Source organism: Morone saxatilis, unplaced genomic scaffold, assembly GCF_004916995.1.
Source record: "Morone saxatilis isolate NCDOM2014 unplaced genomic scaffold, NCSU_SB_2.0 Contig15, whole genome shotgun sequence".
Classification (NCBI taxonomy): Eukaryota; Metazoa; Chordata; class Actinopteri; family Moronidae; genus Morone; species Morone saxatilis.
Genome location: NW_023339707.1, coordinates 22,309,464 through 22,332,927, shown reverse-complemented (window position 1 = coordinate 22,332,927; position 23,464 = coordinate 22,309,464). Strand labels below are relative to the sequence as shown.

The 23,464-nt window shown below is 42.8% G+C and overlaps 1 protein-coding gene across 12 annotated transcripts in view; it reads left to right on the top strand.

The window, feature by feature from the left end:
• Window positions 1-23,464, top strand: part of hspg2 (heparan sulfate proteoglycan 2) — an 89,870-nt gene that overhangs the window by 17,538 nt on the left and 48,868 nt on the right. For 9 of the 12 annotated variants that reach the window (XM_035656374.1, XM_035656381.1, XM_035656373.1 and 6 more), the window contains exons 2-11: window positions 9,679-9,808; window positions 10,100-10,159; window positions 16,684-16,743; window positions 20,597-20,706; window positions 20,888-20,946; window positions 21,243-21,415; window positions 21,544-21,582; window positions 22,562-22,687; window positions 22,824-23,024; window positions 23,101-23,220. In XM_035656374.1, coding sequence (XP_035512267.1) covers window positions 9,679-9,808; window positions 10,100-10,159; window positions 16,684-16,743; window positions 20,597-20,706; window positions 20,888-20,946; window positions 21,243-21,415; window positions 21,544-21,582; window positions 22,562-22,687; window positions 22,824-23,024; window positions 23,101-23,220 — 1,078 coding nt within the window. The remainder of the gene's footprint in view (window positions 1-9,678; window positions 9,809-10,099; window positions 10,160-16,683; window positions 16,744-20,596; window positions 20,707-20,887; window positions 20,947-21,242; window positions 21,416-21,543; window positions 21,583-22,561; window positions 22,688-22,823; window positions 23,025-23,100; window positions 23,221-23,464) is intronic. The other 3 variants (XM_035656380.1, XM_035656376.1, XM_035656382.1) reach the window with 3 other exon arrangements.

The following is a 23,464-nucleotide window of genomic DNA, read 5'->3' as shown; positions in this document are numbered from 1 at the left end:
GACTGCACTGTCTTGTTTGTTTCGCAGTGCAGAACATCTGGAGGGGAGCATAGCCATCTTTTCTGCTACAGCCCTATTATGTTTATATTAATGGCATAAACAGCTGAGAGAGAATATTTTTGTTCTCACAGAGCATCACTTCTGTGGACTTTTTTTTTTGGTCTTGGCTTTGGCAGAGAGAGTATTATTGAAAAAGTTGTGGGAAAAAAGGAAAAAGACTTTGATGTGCAGATGGCGCCCAACAAAGAGTTCTGTTCAGTTAACAGCAGGTTTTGTTGTGATGTTATAAGCTCAAAGTGCATCTTGGGTTACCAAACAAAGACTGTTCAAACCTCATGGTTTGAGATGCTCAACATGTTGGAACTGCTTTGCGTTCCAAAAGCTTCACCATGGTACCCTGCCAAATCCCAGCTAATTATGAGATTGCCATCCCGGATAGCATGACCTTGGGAACTGGTAAAAAGTGGCTTTACCAACATGAAACTATTCCCCCTGGCCAGGACGCCTAGAGAGTATTCTGTCCCTGGCCAAAGGGTCTGGATGCTGTTCTGTTCTCAGAAAGTCATCTCATGAGCAATCTGCTATTATAAAGATGCAAATAATCATTTCTGCACCTCAGTGGAAAACTTTACATATGCTGCTACTCCAAGGATCCAATTAGTTCCAGAAATTGTTGCATGAGCTGCGTACTTAGAAAGATTTTGTCTACTTAGCCTACTTTTCCCACACAGTGTAACCATGGACTAATCGAGTATGATACACAGGGGGGGAAGTGAGTTGACAGACTGAGCTAGTTCTGGCCACTGATTATATGGGACGATGTGAGTGTGGCCAAGTCAACAGGTGGTGTCAGATTAGTTGGTCCTGAGGTGAGAATGAGCGAGAGAGGAAGAGAGGAGGGTAAATCTAACACTGCCGCTGCCACCAGCATAGAGAAACCAGAGCTTAATCACAAAGCCATGAAACAGCTGGTGCTACTTCCTTTCTAAAGCTGAACTGCCCACGGACCTTTAAATCAACTCAGCAGAATCTGTCGTTATGTTAAAAAAAGATTGGTAAAAAATTGCATTTCACATACACATTAGTCATGTTAGCAGCATGGCTCTTATGAGTCTATAGGTCCACCACTTTGTTCCAGACTAATATATCTCAATAACTGTGGGATGGATTGCCATGAAAGTTTGTACAGATTTATGGTCCACAGAGGATGAAGCATAATGACTTTGGTGATCCCCTGACTTCTAGGGCCATCTTCTTTAACAAAATTTCTCAACAGTTGTTGGATAGATTAGTGAAATTTGGTACAGACCCCTATGGTGTCCAGAGGATGAATCCTGATGACTTCCGTTATTCCCTGACTTTAAATCTAGTGCCACTGGCAGGTCAGAATCTACTAGATGGACTGGTAGCGTTGCTATTGGAATGGCAAAATATGTTGGTTGGTCACCATTTTAATCCAGACTAAATTTTGGCTGGACATAAATTTAATTTGGGTAAATTTTTTAATTTGGCTAATAATAGGATTTATAATGACATTAGTGATGTTCCCGTCAGCTTCAGATGCACTCTGTGTTAAGTGCTTGAATGCTTAACTAGGATGATGAACATGTTAAACATTATACTTATACGCGATACAATACGATACCATACCATACCATATAATACCATACGATACAATACAACTTTATTAGTCAGTTTACAATCAGTTCATTTTGCATCCCTCGGCAGCTCAGTTCAAGAAATCTGTTCGTAGATTGAACATACAGTTACACATATGTCACTTTTAAAGAAAACACATCAAAGGTCATGACGACATGACTACAGCACAGAGTTGCTAGGCTGGCTGTAGATTTTTAGTCTTTTTGTGCAGGACATTTTGGAAACAACTTATACTTGTGTTGTATGCTTTCATTCGAAGTAATTTCTCAAAGTCATCTTCATGTAGAAATACATTTTTGTGTAGATTTTTTGTATATTTAGTAACACAGTGCCATTGAGCATGAAGTTATTAAGTAAATGTGTTTTTTTCTTCAGTTCCAGGAAGACTACTGTATGTATAACACAAAATAGTCCACAGTTCTTGTGCATTCATTTACTGCAGCTGAAGCTCAGGTTAGTCTTCGTCCTGAGGTGTTCCTGTAGTGCAGTGTCAGCGTAATCGTAGGGCACCTCAGATGCCTGATCCCTGTGAGTTCTCCAGTGGGAAGAAAAGCAGACATCTTAAGTGACACAGCAGCGCTTTCAAAGGGTCTCTTTCTGTTATAAATAAACAGGCCGGGGCTGGCCAACCCGGAGCTGCTCTTCCCCTCCGAGCTGCCACCAGTCTCCACACCTCGCCTGTCAGCTGTCGTCTGGGGGAACTAGAGCTGGCCCCTCAGTCCCCTCCTCCTGGCAGGTCACTCTCTCAGAAATGTTACCGGAAACACACGCTATTTATAGGCCCCACGAATTACTCTCATAGTGTTTATGTTTGATGTGACATGCAGTTCAGGTGAGACAAGATTTGGTTGTCTTTTTCTAGTTACACTTGTCATTTTTGACCATTCTGCTCTCTGTTTTGTCTTTGCTGTGAGACATTTTAGCTCTGCCTTGTTTTCCCCGTTCGAGTAGAAACATTCATTGGGATTTCTTTCTCACAATAAGAGCACCGGTAGTTTTAAGAGCTAAACCTCCAATCCAGTAAATTGGCCTTTGCCACAAACCACAGAGCCCTATTAAAACAGAATAGGTTCATTGCTCACTGAAACAGTCGGCTGACAACTGTGTGCCTGTTAACAAGGTGTGTTTCCAGTGTTTGTGTTCATGTGTGCAGCTGTCTGTGTGTGTGTGTGTGCATTTCTTAATACCTGCATGTGTAAATAAGGGGGTGGTTTCAGGGCTTTTGTTCCTTGATGGTGGGGGCCTTCGCTGAACGAGCTGTGGCCGTGATACTAGGTGGTCTATTGACGCAAGGTCCTGCTGGGGCCCCTGCTGGGGTGATAATTGAAAAGACGGGGCTTCTGAGGGTGTCAACTGGGCCTTCACGCCTAGGGACGTTTGGGTGGAATGCATTCATGCTTTATTATACCATCCACAGTGAAAATGTGATACAGTATAGCTTTTAAAAACACTTTTAGCTACCTGTAAAATAGCCTCAAGAATATTATTCACTGGAAAAGAACATCATCCTCTGTGCTTCTTTGAAACTTCTAAAATTAGAAACACAGGAGAAAAAAAGAAACACAAATGAACGGGCCCATGAGGCTTTGCTCTACTGCTCTTTACACAAATTCCAAGTCTTGTGATTCTGGTATCACTGAGGCTGAAAAAAGCCCATCAGAGATAGCATTTCAGTTAGTGTTAGGCTGGGGTGTCTTGTTTCACATCCCGCTTACGATCTCTGCTCTCCGTCTGGTCGTTGTGTCGCCAGGCTGTGACCTTTGGCCTGAAATACAAATATCGTGACTCACCCCCAGTTTGCAAATTGTGCTATTTGGAGCTGATTCATACATGGGCAGAGATTACACACACATAAAGTACAGATATTACTTTGAATTGACTCTAAGCCTTTGTTTTAATCAATATGGGGTATCTGACAAAGATTTACTAGGTGCATCAGGTGATTAGTCAGTCACAGAAATGTATGCTAAATTGTTTCGAAAATACTTTTCTGTAACAATTTCAACATGTAGCAAATGTATGTATATTAAACACTCAACATTTATTGCACAAAGCAAATCAAAGCTAGGGCTTGTTTTTATCAGGCCTGGTATTAACTCACATTGCATCTTGCACGCAAAGAAGCTCACCAACAAATTGCATTTCTTTTTTAAATTGTCTGTAGCCATCCTCTCTCACCCCGTGTTGCTGCACCACATACACAAGTGCGCACAGGCTTGATGCTTATTTTGACATGTCTCCCTAAACAGTGAGCTTTGTTATAAAGGGAGAGGAGTGTGTTGTGTTGCAGATGCTTCGTAGCTGGAGGCACAGCTTTGTTTCCACTGAAAAGTTTTGAACCTGGTTGTACCTCACAGGGAGAGATGGGACTGATATAAAAACACAACAGACTATCTCATTGCTTTTTGGTTGAATTGGTTTGATCACATCAAGGTGTGTTGGGTATGATTTTCCATGCTTATATATAGCAACAGAAGTGATTTACATCTCTCACGGTTTCAACTTTTACCAATTAAAGGAGAAGTCCACTCATTATACACATCAAAATGTGTTTACAGGTCTTTACAGAGTACTCCTGCGCATGTGCTGCCAGCACAACACTCCTGAATCACCCACTGAACTGTCTGTGATCAAGTTACATTGTAGGTATGCACTCTGCTGCATCACATTACAGCAGAATATATCTAAAAAGGCATCATGCGGGTCAAGAAAGTGCAGGTTCGAGTCCCTGTTTCCAATGGGAGACCAAGCTTATTATAAAATGCATGGCATGACCGTTGTGTGGGAGAGAGAATGAATGACCTGGGGGAAGATGGTTAGGCAGGCACTCCAAGCATGTGTGCAAAAATGCGGACATATTCTTCAATTTCTAGTCCCTGCCCCCCTTTCCTCCTCCCTTCAAGTCTTTTTTTTCTGAGAAAATCCGACATGTTTGTTGCACCCACAGTATTAGTCATGGAACACTGTGAGAAGACAATCCGTGCACGTTGTCAAAGAGTGTTTGTCTGTTGAATGAAGAGCCTCCTTCCACTTCCTCCCTGTCCAATCACTTTGGATTAAACCCTGTAGAAATGTCAAAGAGCTGCAGAGAGCAGAAGGGCCTCACTCATCGGGCCCTTTATGCACCAGGGGCCCAGGGAGAGGTTTAGTGTCAGAAATGGCAGTTTGTCAATTCCCCCACCAAGCAAGGGTTAAACACATAAGAAACTCTGTCTGTCTCACACAAACAAACATACACAAAGCTGCTTTATTGCTGCAGTTTTGAGACGTCTGTATCTCCTGTACCTGCAAGTGTGTGGAAAAGAAATATTTATTTTTCCTCCTTGTCTTGTCATCACCCTGTTACAACACAAGGCCAAGAACATAACAGCACCCCCCGCCACACACAAACATAAAGAGCTGTAAAACATGCTGTGGTATCAGTTAAAACCAACAAAATTGTACAAAGGGAATCTCAAAAATTGGGTACAATAGGAGTTTGCAGTATAAAGCAGTGTACACCTTACACCTATCTTGGGATTTGTACATCAAACTCTCTGTGTATACATGGGCACACATTATTTATTTGTACATTATCAAGGTGCTGTAATGGACCTGATTTAATGCAACCCTGCTAATACTCCTGCACCCACTCCACAGATAGCAGCAGGTCAAGTAAAGGGAGTGCTAGGTTCTGTAGCTCAGTCCTTCTTGGTGCCTGGTAGTGCTTGGCAGGCTCTTTCTTTTCAGCCTACTCTACCTAAAGAGAAGACTATGTGTCAAGCTTTCATCCACTTAATGCTCTCTGCAGTTTACATTCCATTCCTGTTTAGTACATGCTGCTGCTTCAAGTCTAAGCAGATATTGTTAGTCTTTAAGAGGGGAGAGAGTAAAGGAGAGGGCAGGGTGGTTAGGGAGGGATGGAGGGTCAAGGAGGTTGGAAATTCATCTTGTGAAGGTTGTCCTGTGAGGGCATGTGCACTGCTTGCTTGAAAGGTCACAACTTGGTGTTTGAATCAATTTGATTGGGATGAGGAATACATCGTCCTGCCTTTTTCAGCTTTCATCTTTCTGTGTTTGCCTATCATACGCTCTGGTGGGGACAAAAGCAGATAAGTTTTGTGATCTCAGGAGATGCTTTAAATGCTAAACCTTTGCAGCTGCTGTCAGAAACAGCACTACATATTTTCATAAGAGAGCATCGCTCCTGGGAGACTCTTGTCTCGTCTGAGCTAGGCCCAGCTTCTTATTTTCTGTAACACATTGGCTATGCCTTTAAGATGTTTCTCACAGATTGTCCTGCAGCTGCATCAGTGGGTTTATTAGCAGAGTGGGCGAATCAAGTCCCCTGAAGAATTCTTCTCACAGTGCCTCTGACAGTCTCTGGCTGTCACAGAGATGTAACCAGGATGGGAATGCTGGAGTGTGGGTGTATAATAGTGTCTGTTTGTGGCTACCACATGTTAGTGTGTGTGTGTGTGTGTGTGTGTTTTGGGGGGGGTGGACACCTGCATTTTTGTATTCGTATAAACGTGATACAGTATAGCTTATGTTTGAATGATCATTCTGGTGGTTTGGTTGTTTGGATCCATCACCTGCAAATCATTTTTCAAAGCATACCATAATCTCACTTTAAGTTCCTTTGGTTTCATCATCTTCCAGTAACTTACTATACTCACATACATTTACATACATTTTAACAAACATTTAGTCACTTTTTATCAAAGTTACTGCATCATTTATGTGGGAATTAAGATGCAAGGCCCGTTTTGAAAAGTCTTCTCTGTTGGTGCATCACAGGAAACTGCAACATTTGTAAGTGGCAGTTGAAAAGCAAGAAACTATCAAAGTCATAGTATCCCTCATATCCCTCACAAAATCCATGCATCCTTATTACTTGTCCTCTGGATTCAATTTCCTGAAGAAATTGCTTGTGGACATTTTTTAATAGCTCAATCGGAAATTTCTGATGTGAAGGCTTAAAGGATAAGTCTGTATTTTTGTTTTTATCAACAAATCCCATGAAAAGACCAAAACCAACAATAAATAGATCCTGATAACAAGTGTTTCCTGTTAGAGCTTAGTGTCCTCACTGTGGGATCTGTTATGACAATGACAATAATTATATGACAATAACACAAATATCTGATATGAACAGACTTACCTTTTTAATGACCTTTCAAATGCCCCACCAAGGAACAATTTTCTAAACCCATGCAATATTCACTATGACTGATTGGGAATCTTAGGAGAAACTGGTCTCACTCTAAAAACACACAGTCAACATTAATGGGATGAAAAATGCAACAACACCAGACGAGTCCATAGAATCCCATATCTTACTTTTCATTGAAACAAATGGGCTTGCAGTATAAATGTGCATGTTGTTTTGGACACTGAATTTGTTTGGAAGTGGCGTCTCTAGCTGCAAGATGACAGCTGGTGGTAGTAGACTGATGAAAGGATCTTGGCTCAGTTATTTCAGCCCGATCAATGTTTTTCCAGAATTTACTGCATCTGTCCTGTTTCTTATTAATTGTTCACGGACCAAAACGCAGTTGTTTCTCTAGGTCCTTCGAAACAACAGCTGGGCAAACATAAGGCCCTTCCGCAGGCTTCTGTAGACTGTCACCTGTCATTCCTTATCCATTTATTCGGTTGTTCCCTCTTTCTAGAGCTGCTACTACTTTGTCTCCCAAGGCAAACATTGTGCATTGTGAGCAGAGTAATTCATAAGTAAACAGTGGAATTCCTTTTGGCTGGAATGTGTGTGCTCGTCTGTGCGTCACATTGTGTGTATGATTTTGATGTATATGCACATGCACAAGCATATACCTGGTTGCCATATGTCCCAGTTGAAACTGCAACCAGTTACTAGAGCGAGGAGAGCTTCTGAGGCCGTGTCCTCTGGGTGGGGTGGAGTTCAAAGAATTAGAGAGTCCGTCAAGACGTTTATCTCGGGGGAGAGATAACTTTAACACAACGGACATGCCTCAACTCCTAGAGTGAGAGTGAAGGTCACGGTAGACTTTTGAACTAGAATCCAGTAGCATAGTGAGAAAGCAAATTCATACGTAGTTCCCAACTCTCCCCAAGATGAGGCCTAATCGACATTCTCAAAGAAGTGTAGCTTAACATGTTAGCTTTAACATGAGGTGCAAATATGGACTTTTAAGTTTGTGCTGGTTTTCGGCCAGATGCCATCCAGCGTGTCCAGATGATACCCCATCCCAAGGGAGTGGGAAGCAGGAGATGATCACACCAATGGTTGGCTGGTCGGCACCACTGAAAAGAATTTCGTTAGTCAGCAGTTTCCCTTTGAAAATGGCCCGGGATTGTTGTTGTAAGGGTGTTCAGTCAGGGGAGAGAGGATTTGGGGGGATAGATCTAGTTATTTATTAGCTGGAACCATTTAAATGGGAAAACTACCATGACAGAGTTTGGTGGAAATACGAACTGGCGGGCCATGCCAACTGGAAATGCCAGGGATGGCATCGTGCCAGAGTCGTATCTAAACTTAAAGCCAGAGTCTGGGCAGTCTGGATGCTGAGATGGTGAGAGCAGAGATAATAAACCCACACCGTGCTCCAGTCGGGCCGGCACACTGGACTTTATCAAGATGATCAGATATGAGAGTGGCTGGCTAAGCTTTGTGTCTCCTCGTTGAGAGTGTGTGTGTATCTGTCAGGTGTTTGGAGAGGAGCAGTATTTTTATTTATGTCATTTTGAGTGGTTTTGCAAGAATTTCCATTAGATAATGTTGTGATAGAAATCTGCACTCATATATTACTTCAGTAGATTCATACATTATTACTCCACACTGAGACTATCTTGCTGTACTATAGTAAATGTGGAACACAATTGAATGTATTATGTTCTGATGTGTTCTGAGTAGCGATTAGTGTCTTTTTTTTGTGATTCACAAAACAACACTATAGAGGATTGTTAACTTGTTTCTTTGTTGGTCGTATTTCAACAACTATGGGACTATCTACTTAATGGATTTCCATGAAATTTGGTACAGATGTTCATATGCCTCTCAGGTTTAATCATTTCTATGAGTCATTTAATGAGATTATCAGGTCTAATTTATAGGTACAATACTTTGTTTTCTGACCAAATTTGTGCACAACTTGCATGCTTACTCACATGCTAAACTAAGAAGCCACATTAGAAGTAAAGAAGTTTACAAATGTGAGTTAGCATTCAATGTCAACTCAAAGTACCTGACAAGCTTTGATACTTGGTGCTGCGGATGCATTTCGGTTGTTACCAAAAAAGTATCAAGGTCTAATTGTCAGCCCTAGTGCTGCATATGCTCAGACAAGCTCAATGAAATTTTACATTACTGTAGCCTGGGGCCAGACACTACATTTTCAGGTTTACTGCCATCCTTCAGTCACACCCCTGCTGTTGTGACATGCATGCTGAATGACATGATGATCGCAGATTTTAAGTAGCCTGTCCTCTGAGGTGCTGCATTTATTTAAGGTGTTTTAACTGCTGCTGCTGGTGACATAAGGTTTCCATGATATACTCCTTCCTAATTCCAGAGCAAAGAGTTGGCCATAAAGGACTAGGACTGGTCGTGGTATGCTGGAAGGGACGAAGTTTAAAGCATACTTAAATAGATTTGTGTCTTGCAGTCATTCTGATCTCAGCTTCACTCTGACTTTGAGAGATTTGTGGAGTGTGCATGTGTGATTGTTTGCTTGTACTTGTGTGTGTGTGTTCAATCTATCTATATGTGGGTCATTGCAGTCAGCTTTGAATATATGCTGCCAACTTCCACCATTAATATTAGAAATACGTACAACATCAAATGCTACGTTCACTCTGGCGTCATGAACTTTTATTTGCATGTGAACTCTTGGGGCCTCTAAGAGATAATAAATGGTAAAAGTAAACACACCACAATGCCCCGTTTCCTGTCTCAGCTTTTGTTTTCCCTCCACCCTTCCAGGGTCCATGTATAGCACTGGGTGTAACCTTTCTCAATGGAGACTTCAACCCCTATAAATCTCTTTATGTTTGCTGCAGGTGACTCAGGCCTCCAAGGTGTGGGGAGAGGTACCTTTGCCAGAAGACTTGGAGGCAGAGAAAGATGTCAAGGCGTCCCAGAGCTTACTGGATGACGACGAGGACTTTGCTGCTGATGAAGCATCAGGAGGTGGGTTGGATAAAGGCTGGATATCCACAAACCACAGCAACAGCTGCCCTTAATTGCATGACATTGACATGCTTTTAATTATGCATTCATTAGATTGTTAACCCATCCCCAAAATTGAAAATGAGGGAATGTTGCTCAGAGTTAATTATGAAATACTTACTCTGATGATTTCCTCCTATATAGTTACTTGCAGGATTCATGGTTTTTCAAGAGGAATATAGTGCTCCTGCTAAGTAAAACTAAGCATGTGTTTTTTTCTGACCATATTCCTGTACTTCTGTTTCTGTTAAGATCTGCCCAGTGGAGAGGATGATGGAAGCACACCGTGGCCTCCAGTCTCCGAGACCACAAGTAAGGGACAAAAGGATCTAGTGAATCTTACAGTTCTCTGTGACAGATTTTGTTTAAGTGTGGCAGATCACTCAACCCTCTAAAGCTCCACCATCTGTGACTCTGACTTCAGTAAAGGCACGCAGCATGTGTGTGTGTGTGTGTGTATGTGTGTGTGTGTGTGAATGTGTATGTGTGTGTGTGTGTGTGTGTGTGTGTGTTTGAGCATGATTTCTCTCTGTGTCTGAATGATGATGCCTTCACACCCCGCTACACCCTCTCCTCCCTCCTCGCCAGCTTGCCAGAGTCTGGTCATAACACACACGGCTTCAGCTTTGTCTTTGAGACATAAACATCTCCTCTCCTCTTTCATCTTTTTAACCGGTGGCAGAGGTGACAGCACAATAAGATACATGAAAGCAAGCTGAACAATAAAACCTTCAGCAGGGCACCTCTGTTTTGCGTTCCATTCGCTATCCATTCTCCATTTTTCTAACCTCCCTTATTTTTTGTCGGCTTGGAAAGCATTTATATGCATGCACCCCCAATATCTCACATTGTGCAGTAGCCGGGCGAAAAAATATTTAAATAACGGATTGAACTTTGCATGAAGGGTCTAACTCTTTAATCATGCCTGTGGTTTGCTGCTGCTAGATACGCTTCTGTTCTTGATCAATTTTTCTTGTTTTTGCCATCCCTGGGTTTCTTTTTATTGCAGACAGCGTAATGACTAAGAGTTACTGACATTTTTACTGAATATGTCTGCGTGCAACTTGGCCTTAGCCACCAAGGATGCCTTAGGAGTACCAACTGGTAATAGTTTATTTGGATAGACTAATACTGATACTCCCCACCACATTGCATGATGGTATTGCAAGTGATCGGGCCATACCGTGCTTTAATTATAGTCCCCTCAGTAGCTTTGTTTATACTTTTTCATTTACTTTGTCTTATATGTGATGGTGAGTTACACACATACTCATAGAACAGCATCCAGGCCTTGTCTCATTAGTGAATAGTAGTAGTTGCTGCCTGTCTTTCTCTTTGATAGAGAGCAGTGATCCAGCAGAAGGTCTGCACTAAAGGCTTTGCCAGATGTCTGTTACTGAAAAGGAAAATACATGTGATTCTTTCTTCAACTTCCTTAATGTTGTCTTCACTATCGACAATCACCACAGCATCAGAAACTTGTCACCCAAATCACAGTTTTTGCAGTCGACATGTAGTATGTACCTAGTCATTCATTATAATACCTATCCCTTTTCCCTGAAATAAATTAATTTAACAAAACAGATAAATGTTAATATTCTGACAGGTGAGATCATTTCCATTCTTAATAAAGACAAAGGCCTGGTAATAGCTGTTGCTTCTTATTTTGTCCTTGGTGCCAGACGCTGGCACTTGACAGGTTGGTGGACGTGGTTACATCATGGTAGAATAATTGTTTTGGAAGCGGCATTGCAGGCTGACATCAGAGCTGCGGCATATAGCATCATGTGCCTTGCTCACAGAAATAGCACTGCCGTGAGGCCTCGCTGCATTTGGGTGGTTAAAGGAGCCCGTGAAGCTTTTAACACAGTTAATGCATATGGTGTTGACAGCATGTGATTGTGACTTATTAAGGTTTAACTGAGGACTGAGTTAATGAAGAAAATATTTAGTTAATATCGACAAAGAGTGATTGATTAGTTTAATTTTAACCTCCTGCAGAAAAGTTGTGGTTGTTTCTACTGGTGGCAACTTTGGTACTCTGGTACCCTCAGGTCAGAGTCAGTTTGGCAGATGCAAATGTATAAAAAGAATGTGAAAGACTTAGAACACAAAGCCAGTTTGTGCTTTGTTGACAGCACATTTTCTGTTAATGTGCTCACATTTTATGCCTGCGTTACTTTGTTTTATTGCTTCAGTTTCCATAAACCTACTGGCTTTTGTAACCACAAAAGGTCAATGTTGCTTTAATGTGGCAATGAAATAGGAGGCTGAGATTATGCAGTACTTTGTTTAATATATTGTCTTATCTCAGAGGTGGCTAGACATTTGTATTCTGCTCAGTATGATCACAGAGCTATGATTGGAGAAGGCAGGGGATTTCCTTATATAGATCTGAGCAGGACAGCAATGGGAAGGAAATACAGTTTCCTGTGCTGAATGCTGAATAGTTTTCTGAGTGTCTCTGTCCTGTTGGCTGTCCAGACTGTTCACCCAAGCCTCTACTTTCCTTCCCTCTCCACTACTTTAAAGTGGGAGATGTACATGGCACAGTTGCCCCCATTATGCTTTGTATCCTGTTGTGTTACACTTTACCGATGGTTAAGGAATTCCCATTTCCTGATGTCTCAGCGTCATACGTTGGAGCTGTGGAAAAAAACATCTGAGGCCTAAACTGTTGCTGAGATGAGGCTATTTTGAACCTCTTTTGTCCATTGTTGTTCTTTGTTCCCCCTAATCATAGTCTGCAATCTTCTCCGGAGATATGGAAGTTGCGTCCCATGTCCTCCTAACCTCTTGTCTTGACCTACACACTCAGATCCCTGAAGAGATTTCTGGGAGACAAAATCCAGCTTATCTCATCTGTGAGAGCCTTTCCTTGTCCACAGGCTCAATTACAGACATTCCCATTGCACCAAGGATATTAGCCACTTTGTTTAGAAACCAAAGAAACAAAGGTTACCATGTCCACTTATTAATGGCGATGGTGGTTGATAAGGGTCTGCTGGGGTAAATATCTTCCCAGTGCTAATTTTGGATGAAAAGCTTGAGAAATCGTATCTCTGCACTAGTGTATACATTTAAAAAAGTTTCCCTGCGTTTAAAACAAGGCAAAGACATTTTGTGATAGCTTTCAAACATGAGACAACAGAAGAAATATCATATCAAAACACAGTTTTTTGGCCCATGGTTGCCAGTTGTTGTAGTAACATAACACCCTACGCAGCTTGTTAGTTTTCCAGATGCACAGCAGTCAGAAATAGCGACTGTCAGAGCAAGCGATGGACAGATTTGTCAATGTAAACAAACCTCAAAGAAACGCTGATACATCGCAATCTTCAAAACGTATCAGTCTGTCTCAGTCAAAACATGAACCTGCCGGCCGAAAGAAATGCAACTTTATAATGAGCAGATATCATTTAAACATTGCATATCGAGTGAGAAGACGGACTAGACTAAATGTTTAAATTGAAATCAAATAAAGGACTTTTCAGTATATAGTGCCATAAACACCCTTTGAGTTACTCGGTGCTGTGCGACGTGTTGATTGGAGATTAAACGTGCAGCTTGAAGTTTCTCAGTTGATTCGGGGGAAGGATTAGCAGAGAGATCTGTGTTTAGTCTTCAGGGACGTTTGACTTAAACTCGAGGGTCAGGCTGTCCTTGATGCACTGGGTCTTGAGTAAAGGCTGACTCACAGACAGGTTGCTGCATTCCTGTGTAGCCTCAGCTGGTTTAATCACATCAATTGCTAGTGGGCGGCTGCTGAAAAAACACAATCCAGGTTCATATTCTTCCGTTATCTCTAGAAGAGAACAGATGTTGCAGCATAAGTGGACAATACATCAGGGTAATATAGCCTGTCTGTCAGTCTGGCCTGGGCAGTGGACAGGCTGCGGCCGGGCCACCCACTCGCTATTTCTGCCTTTTTCATGGGCAGTTTTTGAGACGTGTGTTACAGTGGCACTGCCTGTGTGTGTGTCCCTGTGTGTCCTATACTGGGAGACTCTTGGGTAGTTACCCAGAGGGATGAGTGCTGGCAACTGCAGTTATTTTAGTGAGGTCTTTGTTGTTGCACTGCTGGGGGGCCCTCAAGGTGGTCACACACCGACCCCAAAGTACAGGAGAAACTTGCCTCTCGTTATAATCAGATGGCTTACTCCCTTTTGTGGACAAGGCGGTTGTAACAGAGCAGACAAAACCACAGAGCTGTTTTGTTCAAGGACATGTTTGTCAGCCACTGATAAAAGCCTCCATTTTCAAACAGTTAATTGTCAGTGTGACTGTACAATGCACTCAGGGTGGGCATTGTAGTGAAAGACTACTGCAGATCGGTCTTAGTCTCTGACTTGAGCCTTATTATTGCACCGAGCCACATGATGATACACTCTGTTGTACCAACAACAAATGTGTTGCCTTGGAGAACTGGCTAGTGACGCTCTGCTTTAGGAGAGATGTTGAGGGTTTCATTGAAAGAGAGCATGTGCAGCTGCATGAATTATCTCTTTTTCCTCACAGCAGTGTCAAAGACAGGGCTGGAAATGATACATCTATTTATTTTGATACCCTTTATGGTAATCTGCGATGTAAAAGAAGAGAATACCTTCAATTGGTGAAGAAGAAAATTATTTGTTTGGTTATAAAACGGATTCTGGATTAGATCTTGTGGTTTTTGGCAGGGTTTTCAGTTGTATCGTAGTTTTTCCCAGATCAGAGAGTTTATTTGGATTAAGCTCCACAGTGACTTCCTGGTTGAAAACTAGAGAGTATCTATATCAAATAATTCCTCTCCTAGGATTTGTTAAACTGTTCCGTAGGATAATACATTCAATACATGTGCTTACTTACCATATCACTCTTAACTTCTCTCCTGATGGGTAAGAGGTCCATCTTTGTTTAGTTCCTCTGTTGCTTTGTTTCAGTCAGTGATCCTGGCCTGATTAGCACATAAAAGAGTGGAGATTAATAATTAAGCTGTTACCCTCTTCCCTGTGGCACTAACTACTGTTCTGACTCCGACAAGGATCACAACATATCTGCATCCTTTGAAGTAGCGGATATTTCATTAGCTTTAATTAGTCTGGGTCAGTATTCTTGGGGGAAACCTCAGATGGTGTGGGTAGGGCGAGTTCTCTGGCAACGGTTTCCTGGCTGGACTTTGTAGACTTTAAATTGTTTTGCCCAGTTGGCAGTATTCAGTTCTGTGACTTAAAGGACCAGTGTGTAGGATTTAGTGGAAATACAGCGGTGAAGTTGCAGGTTGCAACTAACTGAACACAGCTCGCGTCTGTATTTGATTACCTGGATGAAAACGGGCTGTGAAGTGTGTAGGAGGTGGCCCGTTTGGTTTGTCCGTTCTGGGCTACCTTAGAAATATGACAGTTCAACGTGGCATCTGTAGATAAAAACGTCTCATTCTAAGGTAACGAAAACGCAACAATTCCTATATTCAGGTGATCATACACTAATGAAAACATACCTATGAATATTATATCAAATTTTTCCCATTAGATCCTCTCACACTGAACATTTTCCTGCTATTCACCTGACTGTAGCAACAGGAAGTAGCAGCTACGGTCCATCTAAAAGCAAGACACCAAATCTGCGCTCCTCTAAAAGACATGCCACAACTACAGTAATGATGTATTAGAGGCCATATGTGTTTTGTATGTTCAGCTGCAAAACAGCTGGATCCAGCACATTCACTTGATTATGAAGGAGCTGTTGCGGTCTATAGAGGTTTACGGAGTGGACTCCAGAATCTGGATCAGGGTATGATAAATCTGTGTTGTCAGTGTTTTACTGAATACTCTGACACATACTCTGAAAACTTGTATCTCTTAAAACCCCTTGGTGTTTCAGAGCAACGGTAGAGGCCTTCCTCAGATGACATTTCAGAGCATGCCCCACGCTGTAACCGCATCCAAAGTAGTGCAAGAATGAATGAGTCACCACAAAAGAGAACATGGTCATTGTTGCCCATGCCAGTGCAGAGGGCTTAACATTTGGTTAAAAAAACAGTTATAATAGTGCTCAGTTCTTTCCATTTAGGAGGGAAAACAGGAAGCAGCTCCTCCCTGCGTCGCTGCAAAGCCCCAGGGTGGATGTGAAGATATGTGAAGAGCAGCGCGTGGAAGTGTGTGTTCTTAGGATATCCTCTTTGTTCTGTTGGACTGAAGAGGAGTCATTACAAAACGAGATGCCTCCTGACCTTTTCTCCTTGACGCTGTCATGCAAGCACACTCTCTTGTGTGTTTCCAGACAGACACTGCTTCACTGCTTGCACTCATTAGTCAACAAAAACCACAGGATCCATTGTCCCATTCAGCATGAGTATCCACAGCATGTGGATGGTAATGATTAGTGAGACAGTTGATAATGCTTAAACAGAATTGATGTCGACATTTCTAGCTTCTCACGACATTGCAATGACATTCATTTCTTGCTGTTATCTTGGCTGCATTCTTATTTCACTGATATTTTGAACAGATATATTTTCTATGTGCTGTGTTATTTAATTCTCACCAGCTCTGTTAATTTTCTTGATTTCCTGTTTCTGTGATAACTCTTATGGCAGTTCTCTTTCTGATTGCCACTTTCTATTTTCTCTCCTCGCTTCCAATCATTTCCTTCATAACTTTCCTTAAACGTTAACCTCTGTGCACCTGCCTGGCTAACTCGATACTTCTCCCTGGTCCTTGTGTCGCTTTTCTTGTCTGATCCTTGACCTTTGGCTCCTGTATGTGCCCCATCGACCTCTGCATCACGTCTCTTCCCCCTGTCTCTCGCTCCTTGCTCCTTGCTCCTTGCTCCTCGCCCCTCATTGCTCGCCATAGCACGCTGGTTGGACTCTTCATATCTGGGGAACATACAGAGCCCAGTCGAACCAGAGTACAGTAAGTCTCCAAGAACTTCTTTCTTTTTTTATGCTGCTTCTCTCCTCTCTTGTCTTTGGCACACTCTCCTGTCACCTGCTTCGCTCAGTTATGCACTTTCATTTCCAAACACACTCTCAGATAACATTCCAAGGAAGACTCAGCTTGGGCACGCAGCGTTTGAGTCCAGCTACTCTGTTTTTCCAAGTGTCTCACAGGCGTCTCTCATAGTGTTTTCTGATGCCAGTGGAAAATGATGAGATTGTTCCATCGAGTAATGTACTGCAGTTCATCGCACACGAATGACAACACTTGCATTTCCAGCTGAAAACATCTTTGTAAAGATATGTTGGAATTAAAAACAGTGTTCATTTCTGTGGACAACCAACACTTGGTTCAACGATATTATTAGAGAAGCGCTTTTTGTAATTTCAACCTCATGCAGCTGTCTCATCCCAGTGATACAAACCAGCTGTTTTACGGAATCACTACAACATGAGTATTAAAAAACTGCCTTTTTTCATACACAATGGTGGGTTTTGATTCTTACATTGTAAGCCGTGGGAGCGCACAACAGGTCAAGCTTAATAGCGAAGCCAGAAGTTATTCTGAAGAGTTCCCCAGAGGGCAATGAGAGGACTTGGAGACAGAGTTGTTTGGCTGGCAACCAGCAAAAGGGTTAAGTAGCAGGGGTCCTGTCTACTAGAGTTAAGCTGAGAAAGAGGCAGCTGGCATATTAATAATTACACTAAGGGAGAGAGAGATTGAGAAAGAGAGGGTGACACTAGAGAGAGTAAGAGGAAAAGCCCAAGGAAAAGAAATACATGTATAATTAAACATTTTTGATGGGATAGCTGGAGCAATGTGGTTTGGACTTTGTTCTTATAGATTCTGGCTCTCCCTCACTCCCTCTCTAAATGGCTTGGGTGGTGTTGGGCCGATGCCGTGGGCGCTGCCTTGGGGGTTGAAGGTCAAACCCAATGCGGCTAGGCTTTAAAGGCCAGCCTGGGCTCACTACTCAATCAAGTCTTTGTCTTCTGCATAGGCCTCTATGTGTTCAGAGGGGGCCCATTGCACAAAGCCACCACAGTTCTACTGAACAGCTTTAATAGCGAAATAAGTTTGTGAATTAACAGTGTGGAATGCTCCTGTTTTTTCATCCCATCCATCTTGTCTGCACTCTTGACAGTTTCATCACTCTTGATGGTAGCGGCGCTTGACGAGGGGATTTCCCCCCCGCTGGAAACAGTGAGTGATGCACAAGAGAATGGGTCTTGGAGTAAAAGAGCCGCTCGTTAGCAGCAGGGCACAACCCGGCACTCTAATCAAAGGATCTCAGGCGGCGGCAGTCCCACACTCGCCAGTCCGTAACGTAAAAGCGGCAAGCACAGAGAGAGTTGGGCCTACGAGCTGCTGTTGACCTGGCGGCGAGTACCCACTCAAGTGATTAGATTATATGCGGGTCAAATGAGGCGCTTTGATGACTAACTTTGATGTTGCCTGTCTTCTGGTTCTACATTCAGGCCGAACAATTATTCCTATAAGTCTGACAGTAACATTTTGCAAAGCAAGCACTCAGGCACCCTGCCAGGCTGTGCCGAACCCTGCAGTTCTGTTCTTACATGTTCACCTCACTTTGTGTTTTCATAGGCAGTGCTCAGTTTTTTTTTGTCATAAATGAGGCCTTTCCTCACCAGGAATGGGATGTCTTGTAGTGCCAATGCTTGTTTAAGGAAAGAGAATTTAGCAGAGAGGACAGCTGTTTACCAGCCAAAGCTCAGGCAGTGGAGCATAAGGCAGCAAAGTTCCCCACAGGCCTTTAACACAGAGAACACACAGTGTGAGATGCAAAATCTTTACCTTTTAATTAAGTAGCTCCTGGTAAGCATGATAAATGTCTGCTGTCAGTGTCCACATGTCTAGAGATATATAATTATCAAAGGAGAAGGGAAAGGGAGGAAGCGATATACACCAAGAGTGTTGATATTTTCTCTGCACACTTACTAAATGTGTGTGTGTGTGTGTGCGCAGATTTATTCTTTTGCACATATTTGGGCATGCATGTTTGTAACTAGAGGCTCAGCAGATGCCTACTTAGAACATGACTCTTTGCTTTTGGCATGGCAAGTAGCATCTGACTGCAAGAAACAGTGCAAATATTGACTTCCTCCCTAAACTCACACTGCCAGTCTGAAATCAGAGGCTGGCAGGCCCATCCTAACAAAGTGTTGGCAGGAATGTGAGAACGGGGCACCCTGCGGGCCTGGGCTATTTTAAGTTTCATGGGCTAAGTCTGTGACATTGGAATTATAATAATACAGCTGACATTTTCGTTGATAATGAGTTACTTATATAGCTCATCAATATGTTTTATATCGGCAGTTAGCTATAGTATTGAACAATGTTTTATAAGTTTATAACTGTAGTGGAAAATTGGATTAGTTGAATTCATCTTTTTGGCATAATACTATGGAAGATTGGGATATAAAAATCAGAGAGCTCCAAACTCAACATAACTTAGGAAACAGTTGATCCTGTAAAATGCCAGGCTTTTCAGATGTGGAATTGAAAATGGCAAGAAAGTGGAGTTTGTGCCACTGGTTGCTTACCAGTGAATTTAAATAAATCAGCATGACATCATGATACATGTCCTGTCCTAGCCCACATATGCGGCAGATGGGTGGGGTGTTTTTATGCAGAGCAATATGAGTCCTCAAAGAGAGGGGAGGAGAGAAATTCAAAATTTCGCTGGCTACAGTGATTAGAGGGGAAGGTCAGGCAGTGTAGCAACTTTCTGCCTTTATCAAAGACACGTTAGCAGAGACAATGGGTACAGTAGATGTAAATTTAACCAGCTGCGTGTAAGGTTTTGAATTTGAATCAGTTTACCTGCAAAAAATCTGGATTGCTCTAATGGAATCACCCAATTTCACCCATCACTCCAAGCAAGTTAGAACAAAGGGAACTGATAGCAGCTTCTGTATGATTCATGTCTGAATATGGAGTGCCATACTTTCCACCATTTCACCGCTATGTTTAATGACCAGTCAGACTAGTAATCTGTAGACCATTGATATAACCCCAGCTGCAACCCCCTCCGCTGCTGTCCTGCCTGCCTGATGTGTTTGACTTGATACATGTTGAGGGAGTGTTGAGGGCCCCTTCCACGGTCATTCACAGAGGATTTTCTTCTTCCTCCTCTGTAGCTGCTGGCACAGCAGCGATGCTGACTCAAACTCCCACTCACCTTCCAACTCTCTGATATCATCATCATTCAATCAGGAGGTCTGGTGCAAACTCGTGGCCTTGCTATTTTGGCTGATATCCATATACTGTGTATTTTAGTGTTTGCACTGATTAGGTTTCGGACAGTGCACTCACTTCTGTGTTTGCAACAAAGGGGCTTTATCAGTGTCTGTCTCCCACTATTTGTGACTATGTGTCTCCATGCCCATGACACATCCAGAGAGCAAGACAAGCCTAGATACTGTAAGTTATATTTGAGTGGGCGAGAGCGTTCCTGTGTCAGTGTGTGCCTCTTGTTGGTGCAACACTGCAGTGGTTGGTTTTAGCACAGACCCGACCACAATTGAGATATGGAAATAGACGCCATAATTTGTATGTGGCTCTTATTTAAGCCACAGTCATGCTCTCTAGTTTTTACTCTCTGAAACATTCAACCAAAGGCTTTCCTAAGGGAAATAATTCCCAACACAGTATCCATATCACATTGTCTTTAATAATATTAACAGCTTGAATCGGGCTTATAATATCTAAACCCGGCAACAGATGGACATTAATACTGAGCCTGTGGTCGTTGTCTGTTATTGTGTGGTTTAGCTGACAGATTCTCCTCCCGTCTCTGTGTTTTTAGTTTATTACAGAGCTCTCGTCAACTTCACTGACTCCCTGGTATACACCCCAGAGCTCGAGGACATCTTTTCAACAGCCTTTAATGAGGTCTCCGAAGCAGTGGTGGACACGGTATGTCCTTTTTTTCATGAAATAAACTCTAATAGTAGTCATGTACAGTACGCTAAGGCTACCCATGGTTCAGGCATGTAATTTATGACTTTGCTGATTTAAGTATGTGTGACCTTATGTCTGAAAATAAGGCCGAGGTTTGTTTATTTCATCTTAACCGAGTCTGATTTTCCCTCCACAGCTGGAGTCGGACTACAACAGGATTCAAGGTGTCCAGACAGTCAGCGTGGTCCTCATTAAGTAAGAACACAACTCCTTTAAATCACACCTGGTGACACCCAAAGTAGATACCCTGCAGCTGTGTATGGTGCTGCTGCCTGGGTGTCTTACTCTGGCCAGGTGATATTTCTTTTCCTTTTTCCAAACTGCTCAAGGCCAACAGTGTGGGCCTGTGGTCAGTAATTCGTCAACACTGACTACTTTCTTTAAGGCACATCCAAAGAGAAACTTTACCTCTAAAGTGCTTTCCTGTTGAACCATCTGCAGTGCACTCCACACGGTTTGTAGCCTCACCAGGTCTTTCTCGATCTTTACAGGAAGGTGATCAGAGACGATGGCGTGGACGTGTTTGTGGAGTTGGACGTGGGTTCTGACTACAACACCAATGATGAACAGATCCGCAGCGTGTTGTACAACGTGGTGAAGGAGGGAGCCATTGCTTCCTATGTCACATCAGTCCAGGGCTTTCAGTTCAGACGACTTGGGGAAGGTAAGATCTCAGAGGAACAGCACCTATCACGGCCGCGAAGTGACACAAGAGTTTGCTGCATGTTTACAGCAAATTAAGTTCCACCAGAGCCGGAGGCAGTTTCCTTAACATTTCCCTCTGGTTTCTAGTTCAACCTCTGCCTTCAGTGGAGCCTATAGCACTGCCAGGTTTGTACTGTGCCATGTGTGGTGCATGGTGACTGAGCCGACTGTACTGTAGAAACTGTAGGATGACTGTAGTGCTGTAGAAAGGACAGTCGAGCATTTCTTTCTTTCTGATGTTGAAATTTTACAATGACCTTTACTTTGGCGTGTTCAAGCAAATGGTCATGTGGTCTGGAGAAATGTTTTGCATGGAAGCACCAATGTAAAGTAGATTTTGAAGTATGGTCCCCAAAGTCCAGTAGCGCACAGTGAATAAGAAGGATCTTTGCATGGCATGAGGTTTGATTAGGAATGCTGCTGTTCACTCTGATCTCTGATTTACCACAAACTCCGTACACAGGCATTGCAACTGATAGGATAGGATACGATAATGATAACTATATCTTCAGTGTCATTACTAAGATGACAGGGTCCCAATCTATTTGTCTGTCTAGTCTGTCTGTGTCTATCTGCCTTGTCTTGTGTTGCTTTGTCTCGTCTATTCCAGTCTGTGTGTCTTGGGTATTCTATACTAGGTTTTTCTAGTCTGTCCGGTGTTGTCTGTGTGTTTGACTATCTAGTCTGTGTGTCTCTCTTAGTCTGTATAATCTAGTGCGTATAGTTTGTGTTTCTCTCCAGATTGTCTAAATAGTCTTTGTGTCTAGTTTGGTGAGTCTGTTCTAGGCTGTTTGGCAGTCTATTGTTGTCTGTGTGTCTATCTAGTCTGTCTATTATGTCTTGTCTTATTTATCTATCTATCCATATAGCTATCTATCTTTACCTATGACAGTTAGACAACATGCCTGAGTTACACTGACTCTAGTGACCTGATGGCTGAGGGGTCAGGGATGCTGTAGTTTCTCATCCGGCTTTGTTTTATTCGTGCTGTGATATGACATCAGCGTAGTGTAGTGTGTTGGCCGTACTGTAGCCTTGGCTTGCATGTCTGTGATCCTTCAACACCACTCCCCCCTCGTTTTTTTACCCTTTGCATCTCTCATAGTAACCCCCAGCATCAGAGCCTGCATGCCAGATGAGCACAGGTGTGGTGATGGAACATGTATCCTGATGGAATACCTGTGTGACAACAGACCAGACTGCAGAGACATGAGTGATGAGATCAATTGTGGTGAGTGGCTTCAGCTTGGCCAGCAAGTTGTAACACGGTCGGCTATAGCATGGAAAACTGGCTGGATGTGAGATATGTTCACTTACAGTAACAGCACTTTGCACGTTTGCTAAGTTTAATCAGAGATTTGTTTTAGACACAAAACGGACGGTTCCTCCAGTGTTCACCACCACTCCCACCACAACCATCACCGCTAAGAAACCCCCGCGGCCCGTCAGCCCCCCTGGACCTTGCAGAGCGGATCAAGCCACATGCCAGAGCGGAGAGTGCATCCCCCGAGACTACATCTGTGACGGGGAGAGGGACTGCTCTGACGGAAGCGACGAATTCAGATGTGGTAAATAACACAGCCAAGCGCATGTGCACACCCTCAGACAACAACATGCACTTATTGTCCTCTTATCTTTTCACAGGTACTCCATCTCCTTGTGAACCCAATGAGTTCAAGTGTAAAAATGGTCGCTGCGCCCTCAAGCTTTGGCGTTGTGATGGAGACAACGACTGTGAGGATAATTCAGATGAAACGGACTGCCGTAAGACTTTTTGCTCAGCATTTCTGGATACACGCTTATTTGCTTTTTAGATTTGAAGCCACCGCCAGAAGACAGTTAGCTTACTTTAGTGTAAAGACTGAAAGCAGGGGAAAAAAACTGCTTCTGGCCAAGAAATAGTTCCAGCACATAACCCCCATAAAACCACAACTTGTCAGATGACATATGATTTGGTAAATTTAAAAAGTTTAGAGGTGTAAGTAGGTGTATTTTGTTACCTTTGGAC